The sequence below is a fragment of the Neomonachus schauinslandi genome, chromosome 16, assembly GCF_002201575.2.
Source record: "Neomonachus schauinslandi chromosome 16, ASM220157v2, whole genome shotgun sequence".
NCBI lineage: Eukaryota > Metazoa > Chordata > Mammalia > Carnivora > Phocidae > Neomonachus > Neomonachus schauinslandi.
This window is the reverse complement of record NC_058418.1, coordinates 45290829-45310511: the sequence shown is the minus strand read 5'-3', so window position 1 is coordinate 45310511 and position 19683 is coordinate 45290829. Positions and strand designations below refer to the sequence as shown.

At 45.0% G+C, this 19683-nt stretch overlaps 1 protein-coding gene across 1 annotated transcript in view; it reads right to left on the bottom strand.

Annotated features, from left to right (window-relative positions):
* PKD1L3 (polycystin 1 like 3, transient receptor potential channel interacting) overlaps nt 1–19683 on the bottom strand; it is a 58211-nt gene that overhangs the window by 19305 nt on the left and 19223 nt on the right. The window contains 15 exon segments of the mRNA XM_044922060.1: nt 1535–1715; nt 2643–2780; nt 5559–5658; nt 10422–10615; nt 10618–10640; nt 10967–11145; nt 11734–11928; nt 12389–12588; nt 12872–12931; nt 12934–13064; nt 13588–13734; nt 16066–16132; nt 16135–16243; nt 16516–16619; nt 17757–17985. Coding sequence (XP_044777995.1) covers nt 1535–1715; nt 2643–2780; nt 5559–5658; nt 10422–10615; nt 10618–10640; nt 10967–11145; nt 11734–11928; nt 12389–12588; nt 12872–12931; nt 12934–13064; nt 13588–13734; nt 16066–16132; nt 16135–16243; nt 16516–16619; nt 17757–17985 — 2057 coding nt within the window.

The window sequence follows — 19683 nt, the reverse complement described above, 5'->3', positions numbered from 1 at the left end:
AAAAAAATAGGGGCACGTGGGTGGCTCAGTCGGTTAAGCGTCTGCCTTCAGCTCAGGTCATGATCCCAGGGTCCTGGGATCGAGTCCCGCATCGGGCTCCCTGCTCACCGGGGAGTCTGCTTCTCCCTTTCCCTCTGCCCCTCCCCCTGCTCATGCTCTCTCTCAAATAAATAAATAAAATCTATAGAAAAAAAAATGAAAAACGTAAAATTTTGAAAACAAAGATTTGGTAATAGTTGAAGAGATAAACCATGTTAGGGTCAATTTTTACTGCTTTTCACCTCAGGTCTACTTAATTCTATTTCTTTATATCTATAGATTGCTGTTGTTCTTCCTTAGCATGTCCGGTAACTCACGGATGCTTTGTGTTTCTAGCAGATTAGCCAGAGCCCTAATTGCCCCCGTTAATAATAATAGTAAACACTTACCCAGTGTATACTATGGGTCAGACATTTTTTTTTTTTAAGATTTTATTTATTTATTTCACAGAGAGAGACACAGCGAGAGAGGGAACACAAGCAGGGGGAGTGGGAGAGGGAGAAGCAGCTCCTGGCTGAGCAGGGAGCCCGATGCGGGGCTCGATCCCAGGACCCTGGGATCATGACCCGAGCCGAAGGCAGACGCTTAACGACTGAGCCGCCCAGGCGCCCCGGGTCAGACATTGTTTTAAGATCCACTGAGTTTTTAATCTTCACATCAATCTTATAGGGCAGGTCCCAAGATTATCCTTATCATATAGATGGGGAAACAGAGGCACAACAGGTTGTAATTTACCCAAGAACACACTGCTAATAGGTAGAGCACCAGGATCTGAACCAGGTCAGTCTGGCTTCCGAGTCTGTGCTTTTCGACACTGTACTGCAGACCCAAGGAGACGGAGAGGAGGACGAAGCCCATGGTGATGGCACTGGGTACCCATGGCTCGATTCACTTTTTCTTCAGTCAGTACTTAATTCAGCACAGAGTTACAGACTGCAAAGAGAATGTGTGCTGAACCTAGAACCGTCACCATCCAACACTGAACTAGAAAGAATCAACACGCAGGGCACCTGGGTGGCTCAGCCTGACTCTTGATTTCAGTTCATGTCATGATCTCAGGTTGGGAGATCAAGCCCCTCAGTTGAGCCCTTGTTTGGGCTCCGTGCTCAACGTGGAGTCTGCTGGAGATTTACTCTCCTTCTCCCTCTGCCCTTCCCCCCACTGGTACACACACTCTCTAAATAAGTTAATAAATATCTTAAAAAAAAAAAAGAACCAACACGCAATGCATAGGAGTTGCCATCTGTAAAAGCTCTCCTAAATGCACCAAAAACACCTTTACTGAGATGAGCATGTCTTTTAGGTTTCTTTCCCCAGGAACCTAGGAAATGTTCTAAATCCCAAAAGGAAGCCACCAATCCTGAGATAAATGCATGCAACAACTTTCAGAATACAGCTTACTTACGATCTAAAGTTACAACAAAGTGTTGGTAACTGGTAGAAAATACTGACCAAGAAGCATCCAAGAAGCTGGGGCCCAGGACTGTGTCCATACCTCTGTAACCCCATAAAGGTTAGGAAGGTGCGATTGGCCCACGGGTAGAAATGCTTCAGAAGTCTGATCTCTGAGAAACAGTGGGAGAAACTCTTCTGGATAGCCTGATGGAGGTAAAACCTATTCGAGTTCTGTGCTGAGTAGACTGTAGTCATCAACAAGATAAGGAAGAGGATTTGTACTAGGATAGAAGATGAAAAAAAATTAGTTGAGTGGTTAGCTTATGAATTCTCTACACCCTCTCCTTCGTGGCATATTTAAAAGGTGAAGGCAATTCCATATGGTTCAACCAAACAGCTGTAAACAGACGAGCCAATGTATTTTTTTTTTTAAGATTTTTTATTTATTTATTTGAGAGAGAGAATGAGAGACAGAGAGCACGAGAGGGGAGAGGGTCAGAGGGAGAAGCAGACTCCCTGCCGAGCAGCGAGCCCGATGCGGGACTCGATCCCGGGACTCCAGGATCATGACCTGAGCCGAAGGCAGTCGCTTAACCAACTGAGCCACCCAGGCGCCCCTGAGCCAATGTATTTGGCACGCAGTGGTACCCACAAACATTGTTATATTCCTTCCCAGAATTATTCTGCCGCTAATCAGAAATTTTACTTGAAATAAGGTACACAAAATCCCACATGAAAATTGCTGTATTTTTGTTCTTATAAATGCACCCCGCCCCCAACCTTTCTCTCTCTCTCTATGGACTATGTCCACAAGAAAGGGAAGGCCAATAAACACAGAATTGGTCTTCTTTGGCCCAGGAAATCCGATAACCCAAACACTGTATGTGCTGACCCAGTTCTCCTGCACTGAGAGGGTTGCCATTTAGAAAACATATTAATTTTTCCTCCAGCCTGAGAAGTGTACAGAGCACGCTCTGTTATTCTGCTCTGTGCGCAGAGGAAGGGACTGATTCAAGCACACGCGGACATCTCATGACTCCTGAGTTCAGGTGTCTTCCCATTTACCACACTGCCTTGGAGTCCATATTTTTTTCAAGGTGAGTATTTTAAGATAGCTTTTCATTGTCCTATATTTTCACTTTCTTCTCACTCCCCCTCTGCTGGGAAATGTGCTGCAGGATGCACACATTGCTGTTTGCTCTCCATACCCAAAATATCTCCTGTCAGCTTGAAAAGCTTCTTCTCTTTCAAGGTTCTTTCTGGGCTCTTAATTGGACTGTTGATAGTTGGAGCTAGATACATGGGGTTGTTCTTATCTCTTGAACCAGGTACTGGTGGACATTTTGCTGTCAAAAATTCAAATGTAGGGGCGCCTGGGTGGCTCAGTTGGTTGGGCGGCTGCCTTCGGCTCAGGTCATGATCCTGGAGTCCCGGGATCGAGTCCCGCATCGGGCTCCCTGCTCGGCTGGGAGCCTGCTTCTCCCTCTGACCCTCCCCGCTCTCATGTGCTCTCTGTCTCTCTCATTCTCTCTGTCTCAAATAAATAAATAAAAAACCTTAAAAAAAAAAAAATTAAAATGTAGGCCAAAAAATAGTTATATTTCATTAAGCAGTTATTCATTAACAGCTGCTGAAACTCTACTGTGAACACCTCCTATTAAATGCAAAAAAAAAAAAAAAAAAAAAAACCCACCTATTTGGGGGTTTTTAAAAAAAAGTTAAAAAATTTCAAAACCTGGGGGGGCAAATTTTTTTTTTTTTTTTTTAAGATTTACTTATTTGAGAAAGAGAGAGAGAGAGAGAGTGTGTGTGTGTGTGTGTGTGTGTGTGCGCGCACACGGCATGCGGGGACGGGCAGAGGGAGAGACAGAGAAAGAATCTTAACCAGGCTCTGCCCTGAGAATGGAGCCCACTGAAGGGGGGCTGGATCCCAAGATCCTGAGATCACGCATGACCTGAGCCAAAACCAAGAGTGGGACACTCAAATGACAGCACCACCCAGGCACCCTGGGGACTGATACTGCTATAAAATATAATAAAAATTGATTGCTAGAAAAACGAAGTAAAACAAGAGCATGTAAAATCCAAATCCCATTTTGAAAATTAGATACAGTCTGTCTAAAATTGGTCCAATTGCTATAAAACTTTCTAAATGTTTGCTCTCAATTTCTGCATTTATCTTGGACTAGAAACGAACAGTTCTAGTAGTCAGTGACCCACACGTTGGGAGTACTGTTCTACAGTGGTGTTTCTCAAATTTCAATGTGCAAAGGAATCACCTGGGAATTTTGTTCAAATGCAGATTGTGGGGTGAGGCCTAAGACTGCTCATTTCTGAAGATTCCAGATATCAGTGCTGCTCATCTACAGACCACACTGTGAGACATAGCCAGAGACACGCAAACCAAGATGGAGAGAGAGAAAGAATTAGAATAGGACATAAAACTCGCCAGCATGTATGTGCCTAGTGCTTGGGGAATCACCAAAGAGAAAATAAATCTCCTGAGGAAGTCAGAGAAGGTGTCACAGAGTGAAACCTGACATTTGTTTTGAAGGATGACTCAGATACAATTCTTCAGATGGACACAGACAAGAAAAAATAAAGTCCTTGCTTTAAAAAAAAAAAAAAAAAAAAAGCCTTTTAGGCAGAGGGAACAGCGATTCAAGAGCATGGAAAACTGTCTGAAATTAGATTAATTTTTAAAGATCTTGTAAGGAATGGGTTGCCTACCCCATAGTAATGTGTCTACCACTCAGTTTAAGAAATGGGTGGCTCAGTCGTTAAGCGTCTGCCTTCGGCTCAGGTCATGATCCCAGGGTCCTGGGATCGAGCCCCGCAGCGGGCTCCCTGCTCCTCGGGAAGCCTGCTTCTCCCTCTCCCACTCCCCCTGCTTGTGTTCCCTCTCTCACCTTGTCTCTGTCAAATAAATAAATAAAATCTCAAAAGAAAGAAAGAAAGAAAGAAGTGATTGCATTGGGCTCCCTGCTGGCTCAGTCAGAAGAGCATGTGACTCTTGATCTTGGGGCCATGAGTTTGAACCCCATGTTGGGTATAGAGATTATTTAAAATAGGTAAAAATTAGGGGCGCCTGGGTGGCTCAGTTGGTTAAGCATCTGACTCTTGATTTCGGCTCAGGTCATATTCTCAGGGTTGTGAGATGGAGCCCTGCATCGGGCTCACCACTGGGTGTGGAGCCTGCCTAAGATTCTCTCTCTCCCTCTCCCTCTGCCTCTCCCCATGGCTCGTGCTCTTTCTGTAAAATAAATAAATAAAATGATTTCCACTTAGAGTCTGTTCATCTGTGATGGTATCCCTTTCTTCAGAGAGCTAATCTAATCCTGAATTTATCATTCCCATGCACTTCTTCATTAAAAAAATACACACACATATGTGTGTATTTATATATACATATGCTATTTCCCATGATTAAAGTATTAATTTTTTTGATTACCACCGTGTTTGTGTGGTTCATCTACGTGATAGGTGCAGCTCCAGTCAGTTATTTAGAGGGTAGTGTCCCTCAGGCTTGGTGACTGTGAAGACTAAGAATTTAGGATTACTCTGACATTTTAAGAGAGTAAGGATGTTCTTTATTGAAATGAGAAAACATAGGGGCGCCTGGGTGGTGCAGTGGGTTAAGCGCCTAACTCTTGGTTTCGGCTCAGGTCGTGATCTCAGGGTTGTGAGATCGAGCCCCATGCCGGGCTCTGCGCTTAGTGCAGAGTCTGCTTTGGATTCGCTCTCCCTCTCCATCTGCCCCTCCCGCTCTCTCTCTCAAATAAATAAATAAATCTCTTTTAAAAAATGAGAGAAAACAGTGAAGAAGTGGGTTTGCGGGGCAGGCCACCCCGATTGGGGCATGTTTGATTTGACCCCATCTATCCAGATACAGACGGTGAGTGGTCGGAAACAGCCTCTGGGGCCCGGGAGTGAGAAAGACTCGGGAGGAGATCTCGGATACGGACGAGAGGTGAGGCACTGAGGCAGCCGAGAAGGGGCAGCCAGCTAACCAGACAAGGTCCCTGCGTGGATAAATGTGAGGTGGTGATGTAGCTAGGGGTCCGCTGCTCCGGCATTTGCTCTTTGCAAAATCAGACGTTGGTAGTTAGAACTACTTGAATTACCCAAGAGTGCCAAGATCCTCCTTGTCTGTTGTTCCTTCTCTTTGGTAAGCCACGGCATCCGGTTCAGCATCAGGGAGCCGAACAGCGTGAGGAAGATCGCCTAGACGGGAAGATCACAGGGGAAACTAAGCAGCAGGTATCACAGGACCCAAGGTGATGCCCTTACATAAAGCTGAAGGTATGATTAACACGCTTCCATTATTTGGCCCTCTACTATCATGGAAAACTGAGAATTAGGGAGTTCCATGATTGTTTTTGCATAATCGTAGGGACCTGGTTAATATAATGTTAATATTTGTATTTTGGCCTGTGGTCGGTCCTCAAGCTGCTTGTCTAGGAAAGCTTAAACTATTGAATGATTTGTGATGATCTGCGGACGTCACTTAAGAACAACCTGTCTTGGATGGCCTCCGAAGAGCTGGACTGGAGAAGCTACACTTTTTAAAAGTCTCAAGGATTAAGTCTCCGTTTTTCCTAAAATCTTAGAACTGAGTAAGACCTTAAGTATTGGTTACATGTGCAACAAGTTTCCCCCAGTCCTTTAATTTCCACAGAGGGGAAGAAAGTGCTCCAATCCTCACGAGAATAAAGGACAAGGGTGCTATTTCCTGCTGCCGCACACCCCTTTTCGGAGATAGCAGTTCTGGGTGTCTGCTCTGGAGACCTAAGGTCGCCCTCTGGTGGACAGTCCCTGGACTAGACTTGGGGGAAAAAGCCGCAAATCTGGTTGGCCGGGGTGGAACCAAATTCAACACTGTAGCGATACCAGTAATTTCCATCTCTTCTCTTCCTCTTTTTATATTTTTTCCCCAACACTCCCCTGCAACTTTTTTTTTTTTTTAAACTGAAGTGATACACGTTTATTATAAAAATTTGGAAAAAAAGAATTAGAGATTTTAAAAAAACTTTAAAATTTGGAATATATCCTTCAATCACTTTGTCTTAATATATCCAGACTAGCTTTCCACATCACTACAGTATTTTTAAGATTTTTAATGGTTGCTTGGCATTCCATTATATGGATATGGCTGTCTCATAAATTAAGCAGTGTCCTATTTTTGGATATTTACATTGTTGTCTTTTTTTTTTTTTAATAAAGTACTCTGAATTTTTTTTCTTTTTTTTTTTTTTAAAGATTTTATTTATTTATTTGAGAGAGAGAGAATGAGAGAGAGCAAGCACATGAGAGGGGGGAGGGTCAGAAGGAGAAGCAGACTCCCTGCTGAGCAGGGAGCCCGATGTGGGACTCGATCCCGGGACTCCAGGATCATGACCTGAGCTGAAGGCAGTTGCTCAACCAACTGAGCCACCCAGACGCCCCAGTACTCTGAATTTTCTAAGCATAGGTTCTTAGAAGTGAAGCTTATTTACTAAAGGGATGCAAAAACTGAAGATGAAGATGCCGCTTTATTTTAATTAATTTATTAAAATTTTATTTATTTAGGGGCGCCTGGATGGCTCGGTTGGTTAAGCGGCTGCCTTTGGCTCAGGTCATGATCCCAGGGTCCTGGGATTGAGCCCAGCATCGGGCTCCCTGCTCAGCGGAGAGCCTGCTTCTCCCTCTCCGTCTGCCGCTCTGCCTACTTGTGCTCTCTCTGTTAAATAACTAAATAAAAATCTTAAATATTTTATTTATTTAAGTAATCTATACACGCCACATGGGGCTCAAACTCACAACCTTGAGATCAAGAGTTGCAGGCTCCACTGACTAAGCCAGCCAGGCACCCCTGTTGCATTTACATCTTTGTTGGCCAATTGCCTCTTCTAATTTTTTTTTTGGGGGGGGTAAAATGTCACAGGAGTTTATGGCTGAGAGACAAGGAGATAACACAGCTATACATTTTGCTGTCTGTACCTCATCGGGGTAACAGGGGGCCGATCATCCACACACTTTGAAAGAAGTGACACGATCGGCCACTGATGATGATGCACGGCTGTTACTGGGGTAGCGATCTGTGGACTGCAGAGTTAGCAGCAAGCAGTTAGAACTTCATGTGATTGCTCGCAGGTAGAAGACCATGGTAAATGATATTTGAACTGTGTTGCTGGGACCCTGGTGTTATTTAACTAAACCATGTGACTAAAATTCATGTACACTGAAAGGGCACAGAGGAGGACTGCCTGTAGGCAAGCATGTGTCACCTAAAAACCAGGATGTTCTCCTATCATTATCACAGTTAAGGAAAGTTTCAATAATTTCCTTGTATAATATCCTATCCATACTAAACATGTCTTCTTTCATTGAAGGATCTACAACACCCCTCCATCTTTTTTTTTTTTTTTTAAAGATTTTATTTATTTGACAGAGAGAGAGAGAGCGAGAGAGGGAACACAAGCAGGGGGAGTGGGAGAGGGAGAAGCAGGCTTCCTGCCGAGCCGGGAGCCCAACTCAGGGCTCGATCCCAGGATCCTGGGATCATGACCGGAGCCGAAGGCAGACGCTTAACGACTGAGCCACTCAGTCGTTGCACTCCTCCATCCTTAATTTTTTTTTATGATACTGACTTTTCAGAGAAGCTGTTACTCAGAATGATACTACTCCAAGTGTGATCCACGGACCAGCTGCTTCGGCATCCCCTGGGAAATTGTCACGAATGCAGACTCATAGGCCCCATTCTAGAACTATCCTCTGTTTCAGCATGTCTTTTAAAATTGACTGTGCCTGGAACTACTTGAGGCCTCTCAATATAAATCCAGTATTTCTTTGCAACAGTGGATTGTTTAATTATCACCAATCCTATTACCTGTATGCCAAGTACCCTGGATCTCCTAAGTCTCTTCTTTTTCATGTTTTGCATTATTTTGGTTTATTTGATTTTCCTGATCATTAATTTTAGTCTCATTAGGGACATCTCCTTCAACTCAACTACTGAATTTTAAAATTTGGTAAATGACATTTTTCATTTCCTGAAGCCCTTTGTGTGTTTGGTACAACTGAATATCCTGATAGAGATCTCGTTATTTTTTTGGTCTGTCTCTGCCAGCAGTTTTTTTTTTTTTTTTTTTAAGATTTTTATTTAATTTTTGACAGAAAGAGACACAGAAAGAGAGGAATACAAGCAGGGAGAGTGGGAGAGGGAGAAGCAGGCTTCCCGCAGAGCAGGGAGCCTGATGAGGGGCTCGATCCCAGGACCCTGGGATCATGACTGAGCTGAAGGCAGACGCTTAACGACTGAGCCACCAGGTGCCCCAAGATTTAAAAAAATTTAGTAAAAAAACTTAAGTTCAATGTGGGGTCGAACTTACAACCCCGAGAGTACGAGTCGCAGGCTCCACTAAGCCAGCCAGGTGCCCATCCTCGAGCAGTTTATCGTTAAGCTCTACCTACTCCTTGTTCTCCCCGGGATGGGTGGGTCTCCAATGGGACTATACACCAGAATCACCTGGGAAATTTTAAATGAGTTGGGCCTTGGAACCCATCTCCAGAGATTACTGTTTAATTGGTCTGGAGTGAGGCCTGGATGTCAAAAGTTTCAAGAGCTCCCCAGGTTTGCTTGTGGGAGCTCGGCCCATCCTTGAGGGTTCTTAAAGCAGAAGCAATCCTGTCAGCAAAACCCAGAATATTTTCAAAACTCTACTGGACAAAATTCGGTTTCTTCAACAAATGCCCTGTGATAAATACCAAGAATGGAGAGTGAAGGGAAGGGAGGGGGCGTCTGCAGACTTAGTATAAAAAGCAGTCAAGAGACAGACCAACTAATGGCAACACATGAACCTTATTTGAATCTTGATTTCAACAAAGTAACCGTAAAATAAACATTTACGAGACAACCAGGAAAACTGGAACATTGACTTTAAAAAAAGTGATAAAATACACATAACAAAAAACTTACCATCTTAACCTTTTCATATTATAAGGTACATTCATATTGTGTAAATATTAAGACATTAGTGTGATAATGGTTTTTATATTTGTGTTTTCAAAAAAAGTGCTTATCTTTTAGAAATACATATACTAAAATATTTGGGATAAAATGATATAAAGTGAAACTTTTTTTTTTTTTCAAAATAGATGAAACAAGACTGGCTTGTTTTGGTAATGAAGTAATTGTTGAAGCCGGCTAACAGAAGGGTAGAGTTCATTAGACTATTCTCCACACATTTCTGTGGGCTTGGCATTTTTCTTAAAGTTTTTAAAAATTGGGGTGCCTGGGTGGCTCAGGAGGTTGAGCATCTGCCTTGAGCTCAGGTCATGATCTTGGGGTCCTGGGATCGAGCCCCGCATCAGACTCCCTGCTCAGCGGGAAGCCTGCTTCTCCCTCACCCTCTCCCACTCCGCCTGCTTGTGCGCTCTCTCATAAATAAACAAAATCATTTTTTAAAAAAGTTTTTTTTTTTTTAAAGATTTTATTTATTTATTTGAGAGAGAGAGAATGAGAGACAGAGAGCATGAGAGGGAGGAAGGTCAGAGGGAGAAGCAGACTCCCTGCCGAGCAGGGAGCCCGATGCGGGACTCGATCCCGGGACTCCAGGATCATGACCTGAGCCGAAGGCAGTTGCTTAACCAACTGAGCCACCCAGGCGCCCCTAAAAAAGTTTTTAAAAATTAAATTTCCTGGTGCTTTTTTTTTTTCAAAGTAGTCTACCGTTGATTTTTTTACTTGTCCTTTCTTGTCAACCCTTTTCTGCTCTGCTTCTACTACTCTGTCAGTTCTCACTAGTTTTTTCTGTGACTTCACACATACCTGAAATTTCATTCTGCCTCTTTCTGTTTTCTTTTTTGGCGGGTGGGGTGTCAAATTGTCCGAACCATTAGGCACTTTGAATTGACACCCAAGGGTCTCATTTTTCCAAGCGAGCTACCTGGAACGTGAGTGGGTCTGCCCCCACCCCCCATGCCCGCACAACCCGTTTTTCACCGACCTTGACTGGCTGCCTGATGAAGAGGTTGTGAAGCACTGATAACAGCACCCATGTAACCCAGCTGGTGGCTTTTGCTCTTTGGTCAGCTCCAGGATATCAAGTGCATTAAAAAAAGGCTGCAGCCAGGCTAGTGACACCCAGAAAGAGCCAGCAGATGTAAGTCAACTCTCCGGGCAGGCCATGAGTGATGGGCTCAGGATGGGGAAACTGGTTGCCTCCCTTCAGAACAGAGGTTGGGGCGCCTGGGTGGCTCAGTTGGTTAAGCGACTGCCTTTGGCTCAGGTCATGATCCTGGAGTCCCGGGATCGAGTCCCACATCGGGCTCCCTGCTCTGCGGGAGGCATGCTTTTCCCTCTCCCACTCCCCCTGCCTGTGTTCCCTCTCTCGCTGTGTCTCTCTCTGTCAAATAAATAAAAGCAAAAAAAAAAAAAAAAAAAGAACAGAGGTTGAAGGAATCATCTGAAAGCTAGTAGCAGCTGAGAGAGAGGGGAGGATTGCAATTGGGAAGATTGCAGCGATCGGGGAAGGCTGGTGCCGTACCTTACCTGGAGAGCCCCTGCTCTGTGGGAAGAATATGTGTTTCCAAGAGCTCCTGGAGTTTTTGCAGTTGGTTGGTGGCATCGAGGACGTCACGAGGCTGGTCGGCCTGGGCGGGACCCAGGGCGCGTAAGTGCGATTGCAGCTGCTGCAGAACTCTGAGCAGGTAACAGCAGAGATGATGTGGCTGCAAATACAGGCCGGGGCTCACAGAGAGGAGCAACTCATTCACTGATGAGGAGGTTACATTTCCCAGTCCATGGAGGTGGGACCCAATAATTATGACTGTCTTCTCTGAGCATGCTGGTGAACTGCTAACAATTTCTAAAATTCTACACTTTGATCCAGAATAATAATAAAAAAACGCTTTTGATCTAGAAGCAAATAAAAATTTAAACCTAATTGGGCTTTCTTCACCAGAACTGCAGTAAGTGCCCAGGGGCCTTGGGGTGCAAACTATATTCAAGATTCCATAAATCACCTAATCTCCTTATTCCAAAGAAGAAAAAGAACGACAAGTCCCAAGAGCCCCCAGCAAAGCAGATGGAGTATGAGGGGGTCTGAACGAGAGGGCATTTTTGTGGGTTCTTCCTTAATCCTTCATTTTGTATCACCAGATACACTGTGGCGAAAGCTATCAGCTCTATCCTGGAAAGCTTAAGGAAAATGAAAACAAGCAGAAGGTTGTATCTTCCTGTTGGTTATGCTGAGAGGTAGGAGGGAGTAAGACGCAGGCAAGCGAGTGGGAGGTGGATAACAGATCAGTTACTAACACCTGCGGAGCTTTACCGTTTGCCTGATGGGATCCTGCCTGCTGATGAGAGCCGGGACCCTCCAAGTGAGAACAGATGAGGCTGGCTAAAAGCGGTGCCATCTTGTCAATGCTGTGAGACATCCATAAAGATTGTTCCCGCTCTGAGAGTAGGTATGTGTTTCTCCTGAGCAGAAATCCCACAGTTTCCTTTAATTCCTGAATGTAGACCCAAGACGAGGAAAGTCAGTCTGACATTCACCCAGGACCGGGAGCAGTTACAGATGGTAAGGTCGTCTCTTCACTCGGAGAGGCAAATGCTTAGTGGAAAGAACCTGTTTTTCATTTTCTTTCTCTTTTTTCAGAAAGAAGTCACCTCACAGTAGCTTCAAAACTAGTTTTATGAGGGAATACAGAATGAAAGAAGGGACAGTTAGATAAAACGTCACCAACGAAAACTCGAGAGTGGTACCTTCTGCACTCACACCCAGTCCTCAGAATACATCAAGAAGAGAGACGAGGGGCATGATGCATCATGGCCCAGGGGAGGGAGTTAGGGAAAAGCTATCAAGGTTAACAGGGCCCGCGAGCCTTCCAGGGGATCTGCTCTACTGGCCTTTCTCACTACACGGGGAACCAGAGCCCGCCATCTACCTATAAAATTAGACACCAAGCTTACCTCAGCCACCTTTGTGAGAGACAGAGGCTCAGAAGTAGCATCTGAGGGGCAGGAGGCTTGGCTGGGAGGAAAGAGAGGCAGGGGCTCCTGTGGCTGGATCAGCAGGAAGAGGCGCCCAATTACAAGATTGACAGGGAAGAGGAGGACAGCAGTTTGGACGCTGATGATCAGCTGGGTCCAGGTCACAGGAAACGGACCCACTGGAAGAAGAGCATTACATCAACCTTCATCCTCAAGAGCTGAAGTCATCTCAGTCATTCCTCTCCCAGGTTTAGGTATTTATTTGGCAATTTAACCATGGTTATCTAAAGATAGGACATTATCATGGACATTATCTAGGGATAGGACATCTAAGGATAGGACCGATGTGTTCCCAAGGCTGCCTCACTCAATGAATGAATGAATGAATGAATTAATGAAGGAGGGTGCACTAAAGTAAAAGGATTACACATCACAAACACCACACGTTAGGATCCTCCATACCTTGCTCATCTCTCTCGGCTCTGGTGCTGCTTCTCCAGAACATAAGGTTGATGACCATGTGCACAGAAACAATGTCATGCAGCAAGTAAGCCTCTGGACTCTTGTAAACCGGTTCCAGGGATGCCGAGTTAGCACTGAGAGCCACAGATAATCCTGGGTGAGCTTTTCTACAACGATGGAGGAGAACAGGTGTCTAAGAAGATAAATTAGAACAGGACAGACGTGAGTTTTCATCCTGACAGTGTCCTGGACGAAGATGTGGTTTGCCCAACAACAAGCTCACAGCAACAACTCAGCCACTATCCAAAACGTCTATAAAGATGCTGTCAAAGGACCTGGCAACGTGATTCTTTTGTGATTTTAGGACACAAGGTTTCTGAGGATAAGGTTAATTTATATTGTATGAAAGTTTAATATTAAAAACTGTTTTTTTAAGCTTTCTAAGAGTTTTGATAAATCTTTTGCTCAACAAAAGTTTGCATCAGGCTTCCACTCAAGATAGTTTGGTAAATTCACACGTTGAGCACCTGCTCTACTCCAAATGTGGAGGAACTAGCAATAAGATACAAAAAGAAAGAATAAAACATATTGGCTGGGCTTAAAAACAGGATAAATATATCTGAGGAGGAGAAATGGAATTAAAAACAAAACAAAACAAAACAAAAAACGAACAGAGCTGCAGAGACCTGCAGAACACCACCATTTCCCACCAATACCTAAAGGAAAAGAGTTCTTTCTTTGAGACTGGCATGAAGACCCGGTCATGCTTGTGCTCTCCGAGGTCCACGGCCAGCCAACAATTGCATATGAAGTACCATTTCCTTTTACCTGCCATGTCACTGACAATGACCTGGTTTACATACCTACCGTAAAATGAAGATAAGTATGTTAGGGGGGTGGGCACAACCTGTTGCTGTAATAAGAAGTAATCTTTGCTGTCAGTAAATGGATTCTTTTCATTGTGAGGCCAGAACTAAAGAGACAAGAGCTGATCCAATTTTTCCCTTCCCGACCTCTAAGGGAATTCATGTATCAAAACCAGAAGGCAGACTTCTATCACTTAGCAACGCTCCAGTGTGTGTATGTATCCCTTCTTTCCTTGTTCAAATGTGCCGGCGCCCTGCCACCTCTTTAAGGAGCCCATCTGCCTCTGTCGTCTGTCACCAGGGCCTGAGGGGCCGTCCTTGGGGGTGGGGAGTGGTCTTCAACATTCATATTAATGACATCTCATCCTGTTGGGGTCTGTAAACTGTACAGTTCAATATATTTCGAGGAATGTAAACACTGTGTAAGTACCACCACCATCAAATTTTCACCCCAAAAAGTTCCCTGTGCCCCTTTCCAGTCAGCCCCCCTGAGGCTCACCCTGGCCCCAGGTACCACTGATCTGCTTTCTGTCTCTTAGTTTGCTTTTTTTAGAATTTCATATATGTGGATTCATACTTTTGTGTCTGGCTTCTTTCACTCCATATAATGTTTCTGAGATTCATCCACATCACTGTGTGTATCAGAAGACTGTTCTTTTTGTTGGTGGGTAGTATTTCTTTGAATGAACACACTAACATTTGTTTCTTCATTCACCTGATGGACATTCATGCTGTTTCTAGTTTGGGATTACTATTAACAAAGCTGCTATGAACGTATGTGTATAAGTCTTGGAAAGGACATGCGTTTTCATTTATCTTGGGTGAATACCTAGGAGTGGAATTTCTGGGTCGTATGGTAAATGTCTACTTAACTTCATGAGCCCTGCCAAACCATTTGTTCACGTGGCTGCACCATTGTGTGTGCCCACCCGTGGTGCGTGAGTTCCAGTGGCCCCCAACTTCACCCAAACTCGATTTTGTCAGACTTTATTCTAGTCATTCTAGACTAGATGTTCGGTGCTCTCACTGTGGTTTTAATTTGCATTTCTTGATGACTAGCAACGTTACGTAGCTCTTCAGGTGCCCATTCACATTACTCAGCTTTACAAATCAAGCTGGAATGATAGTGCACACGTGCTTTGCAGATGCCTGAGCAGAGGGGAAGTGGCAAGCAAATGCTTAGACTTGACTGGCCTAGTGGGCTCGCGTGGCAGGGAGAGACTTGTGTTGCTAACGGTTTCAGGCAGGCTGCAGACTCTTTGCAGGTGGGCAACACTCAGCAATGGACTTGTCTGAGTCCCTGGGCCTTAGACCTTTGATTCCATTCCATTCTTTTTTCCTAACCCCAACCAATCATCTTGATCCTCAGTTAATGTCATCATGACTCTCTCCACGCACCTCCCCTCGTTCTGAGTGTGGCGGCAGGAAGAACAGAATCACGTGGACTTCACACATGTCAGATTCACCGGCTCATCGCTGACCCTTTCCCTCGCAAGCCCCCTGGGCCCGTCCCATATCATGATTCTGCCTTCCCTTCCCCTCTTCTGAAGCTCTTGATTTTGACCCGAAGTATATTTAGTAAATAGTCATTTATTAAATTTACTCTTTAAAGATATTTTTCGGGGGGCGCCTGGGTGGCTCAGTCGTTAAGCATCTGCCTTTGGCTCGGGTCGTGATCGCAGGGTCCTGGGATCGAGCCCCGCATTGGGCTCCCTGCTCGACGGGAAGCCTGCTTCTCCCTCTCCCACTCCCCCTGCTTGTGTTCCCTCTTCCACTGTGTCTCTCTCTGTCAAATAAATAAATAAAATCTTTTTTTTTTTAAGATTTTTTATTTATTTATTTGACAGAGAGAGAGAGATAACGAGAGCAGGAACACAAGCAGGGGGAGTGGGAGAGGGAGAAGCAGGCTTCCCGCCGAGCAGGGAGCCCGATGCGGGGCTCGATCCCAGGACCCTGGGATCATGACCTGAGCCGAAGGCAGATGCTTAATGACTCAGCCACCCAGGCGCCCTAGAGATACTTCTCATTTATAATACTTTGGGCAGTCAATTGTTGTTATTTGCTCTCTACAATCATGACAACATTAAATGAAAATAAAAGAAAAAATCATCTATCACTTTACCAGCCACACAAAATCATATTGTTAATTTTCCTGTTTTTCTCCAGGGTTTCCCCTTTGTAGATGCTTTGAAATTTAAATCTACTAGTCATTTGTTACGATTTAGCCCAAAGTGTTATTGTTCTGCGTTGTGGCAGCATGCTGGTCGCACCCCAGACTGGGGGGTCCACAGAGAAGGAAGGACAGGGCCACTGGACACAGGTACTTACCAAGAAGGGCTGGCCCCCGAGTTGTCATGCCAGAGCCGCAGGCCATGCAGCTCCCCCAGGGAAGACTGGGTGTGAGGAGGAAGACGTCCAGTCCCCCTTGCTCAAAGACTGTCTTTTGAGGGTCACAAAGGTGATGGGGCTCACTCCATCCCTCTGATCCATAAAGGGTGATAACCATCTAAAACACCACAAGAAAAGATAAAATGCAGGACGTTCTAACAGGATCCTTTGGGTTTATCCCTAAGGGGAAAGAGGGAGACAGAGAGGACTGTACTGGGATGAAGTCTCTGGGGGGCTGCAAAAGTACAGCGGGCCGTGCAGACGTACAGTTTGGAACTAGGACCCGCGCTCCTAACATGCTCCCGGTGACCTGGGGCGTCACCAGGTCACAGCGCATCTCGTGTGCTGGAAGACGCAAGGCAAGGAGCGAAGAGCATTCATTTCACAAGCCTTAGCTGTTGTGGCAGCCTTTCTCCCATAGCCAGTGGAGACCTGAATAAGGTAGTGAAACTGACAGCTGGGGTCATTATCGGCCAGGACAGTGACCTTCACCTGTAGGAAAAGCAGAACCAAGGAGGATCTTCACCTAAAAAGCAGGAGGATGCACGGCTCCAGCTTTGGCAACTCGATGGAAAGCAAGGGTGACTGGCAGGTGGTAGGTAAACAAGCTGACCTAAGTGACGGAACAGGGGTGAGGGCTGGAAGGCCCGGCTTTATGCCTCTAAAATGAAATAGTCACTGAATCCACTGATCAAGTCTTGGGCTTCGAAATCTTTCCACTTCCCTCCCACCCAGGGAGGGTTACTGCACAACACAGAGGATACCTAGTTAAATGTGAATCTCAGATAAACTATGAATCATTGGGGAGCACACTTATACTAAAAATGCATTCATTATTTATATGAAATTCAAATTTAACTGGGTGTCCTGTTTTTATTTACTAAAACTGGCAACTCTTCACCCACAGCAACAAAGAAATAGACGGCGTGTATTCTAGAATTTCCAAGGGTAAGAAAACATATGAATAAGAAAGCATACAATAGAAGCTAAGAAAAGACTGTCATCAGGGAGCCTGGGTGGCTCAGTCGGTTAAGCAACTGACACTTAGTTTCAGCTCAGGTCGTGATCTGAGGGTTACGAGATCGAGCCCCGAGTAAGACTCTGTACTCAGTGCAGAGTCTGCTTTAGTTTCTCTCTCCCTCTGTCCCTCCCCCTGTGCACGTGTGCTCTCTAAAATAAGTAAATAAATCCTTAGGAGGCTGTCATCAAGGGATTTTTTTGTTGTTGTTCAAAAAAGAGATTCCTTGTAGGTTTCTTATACATTGCAGTTATGTGAAATTACCATTTCACTTCCACGTAACTTTCATATCCAATGTATAAAGTGAGATAAACTTGCATTTGATTTTGGTTAAATTCTCTAGATGTTCCGGATGATTCCTAGCCTAAATGAATCACATGAGGGTTCAATCTCCACTAAAGGGAAAAAAAAAAAAAAAAAAGGAGATAAAGCGTCAAGTTGCTAAGCCCTGAAACAAGAGACTTGAAGAGAAATTTAAGGGGAAAAGTACCCCTTGAATTTCTACACCACCCAGAACCACACTGCCAGCCTCTTCTGGTCAAGGGATTTTTCCATCTTGTTCAACACACTCAAGACACATGGAAAATCTTCTGGAATCAACATCTTATCATCTTCTGCATGTCTGCTTGATCCTTTCTCCAAGCCCACACACATGTGAGTATATAGGATCCTAAAAGACTGACCAGCAAAGACACCCCAACAGGGTTGTTGGTCACGCGAAGGAACGGCTTGATCGTGTCTTTAATGTTCACCATCCGGGGCACAATGAAGAAGTTGCTGCCAAAGTAGGCCAGGCGGTTACAGAGACCCTGTGTCCTCAAAACTGTGCTCTGTGGCCCAACCTGTAATTAGAATGAAGACGTTGATTCTAACTGAGCAGAGTGCTAAGGAAGGGACAAACATAAAACACAAACACAGGCAATTCAGAGAGGGAAAAACGGTGTCTGGGTTGCGTATTCACTGCTGGAGGTCGCGTCCACCGGGGTAAGCAGCGTGGAGAGCAAGCTGGCAGCCCCTGACTCCTGCCATTCCAGGTCTGAACACTGACCCCAGGGGAAGTCTGCACACGCGCAGGGGGACGTGAGAAAGAACGTTTCTGTCGGCATTGTTCTTAACGAAAAATTCGGAAACGACCTACATGTATATGTCCAGTACCAGCAGAACATACAAAGTAGAGGGCTGCTCCTGTATACGGATGGGGGATACTCTATAGCAGTTAAAATGAATGAGTTAGAGCTGGATATAGCGACGTGCATAAATGCTAAGTGAAAAATACAAGTTAAAGGGGCGCCTGGGTGGCTCAGTCGGTTAAGCGTCTGCCTTCGGCTCAGGTCATGATCTCAGGGTCCTGGGATCGAGCCCCGCATCGGGCTCCCTGCTCAGCAGGGAGTCTGCTTTTCCCTCTCCTACTCCCCCTGCTTGTGCTCTCTCTCTCTCCCCTTCTGTCAAATAAATAAATAAAATCTTTAAAAAAATACAAGTTAAAGAAGAATATGGTACAGATGGTGCCATTTACACAGAGACCAAAAGCATGCAAAACGACACTCCTGTATCTATGTTTGTCAGTCCCCCTCCTTGGAACAGAAGCTCACGAGGATGCTATCGTGTCCATCTCTGTAACTCTAGTTCTAGACGTGGGCCTGGCGCGTAAACGATGCCCAATAAACATGTGCTAGAAGAATGAGTACACATGCCAACTCAGGACAGTGGTCACCCTTTGGTGAGAGGGAGGACAAAAGACTAAGGGAGATACAGGGGCACCTGGGTGGCTCAGTTGGTTAAGGGTCTGACTCTTGATTTCGGCTCAAGTCACGATCTCAGGGTCGTGAGATCAAGGCCCATGTCAGGCTCCATGCTCAGAGGGGAGTCTGCTTGAGATTCTGTCTCCCCCTGCCCCTCCCCCTGCTCATGCTCTCTAAATAAATTAAATCTTTCCAAAAAAAAGACGGAGGGGATACATAAAGGGCTTTGATTATTCCTGCATGTTTTGTTATTTTAAAAAATCTGAACTAAATAGAGCCAAATATTAACTTTGTAATAGAGCTGAACAGTGTTTAATGTTTTTATTATATTATCCCCTATAACTTTCCATATGTTATAACATTTCTTCATAAAAAATATTTTAAAAAATACCACCAGGCAATCAAATGGCAGGTACCAATTCCACGTTTGATGGTGCAGATGGAAAGCTGAAAATATTGTCAGGTGACTGACTGCTTTCCATGACACAAGGTCAAATTCTGGGTGCGGGGCTATCTCTTGCCCTGGGAAGAACTCTCATCCTGCTCCCTGCAGCTCTGTTCCTTGCATGGGGTCCAAGCGCTGCACAGGGCTTCCAGGAGGCAGGAAACCCCCTGGTACCTTTTGTGAGCAGCGGGGTCACTGCTGGGTGAGTCTTGCTACTCAGAGTGCTGTCTCCATGTCTGGGAGCACTGGTATCACCTGGGAACCTGTTAGAAAGGCAGAGCTAAGGTCCCACCCTGATTTACTGCAACAGAATCTGCCACTGAATAGGCTCCCAGGTAGAGGATTTGCTAGAG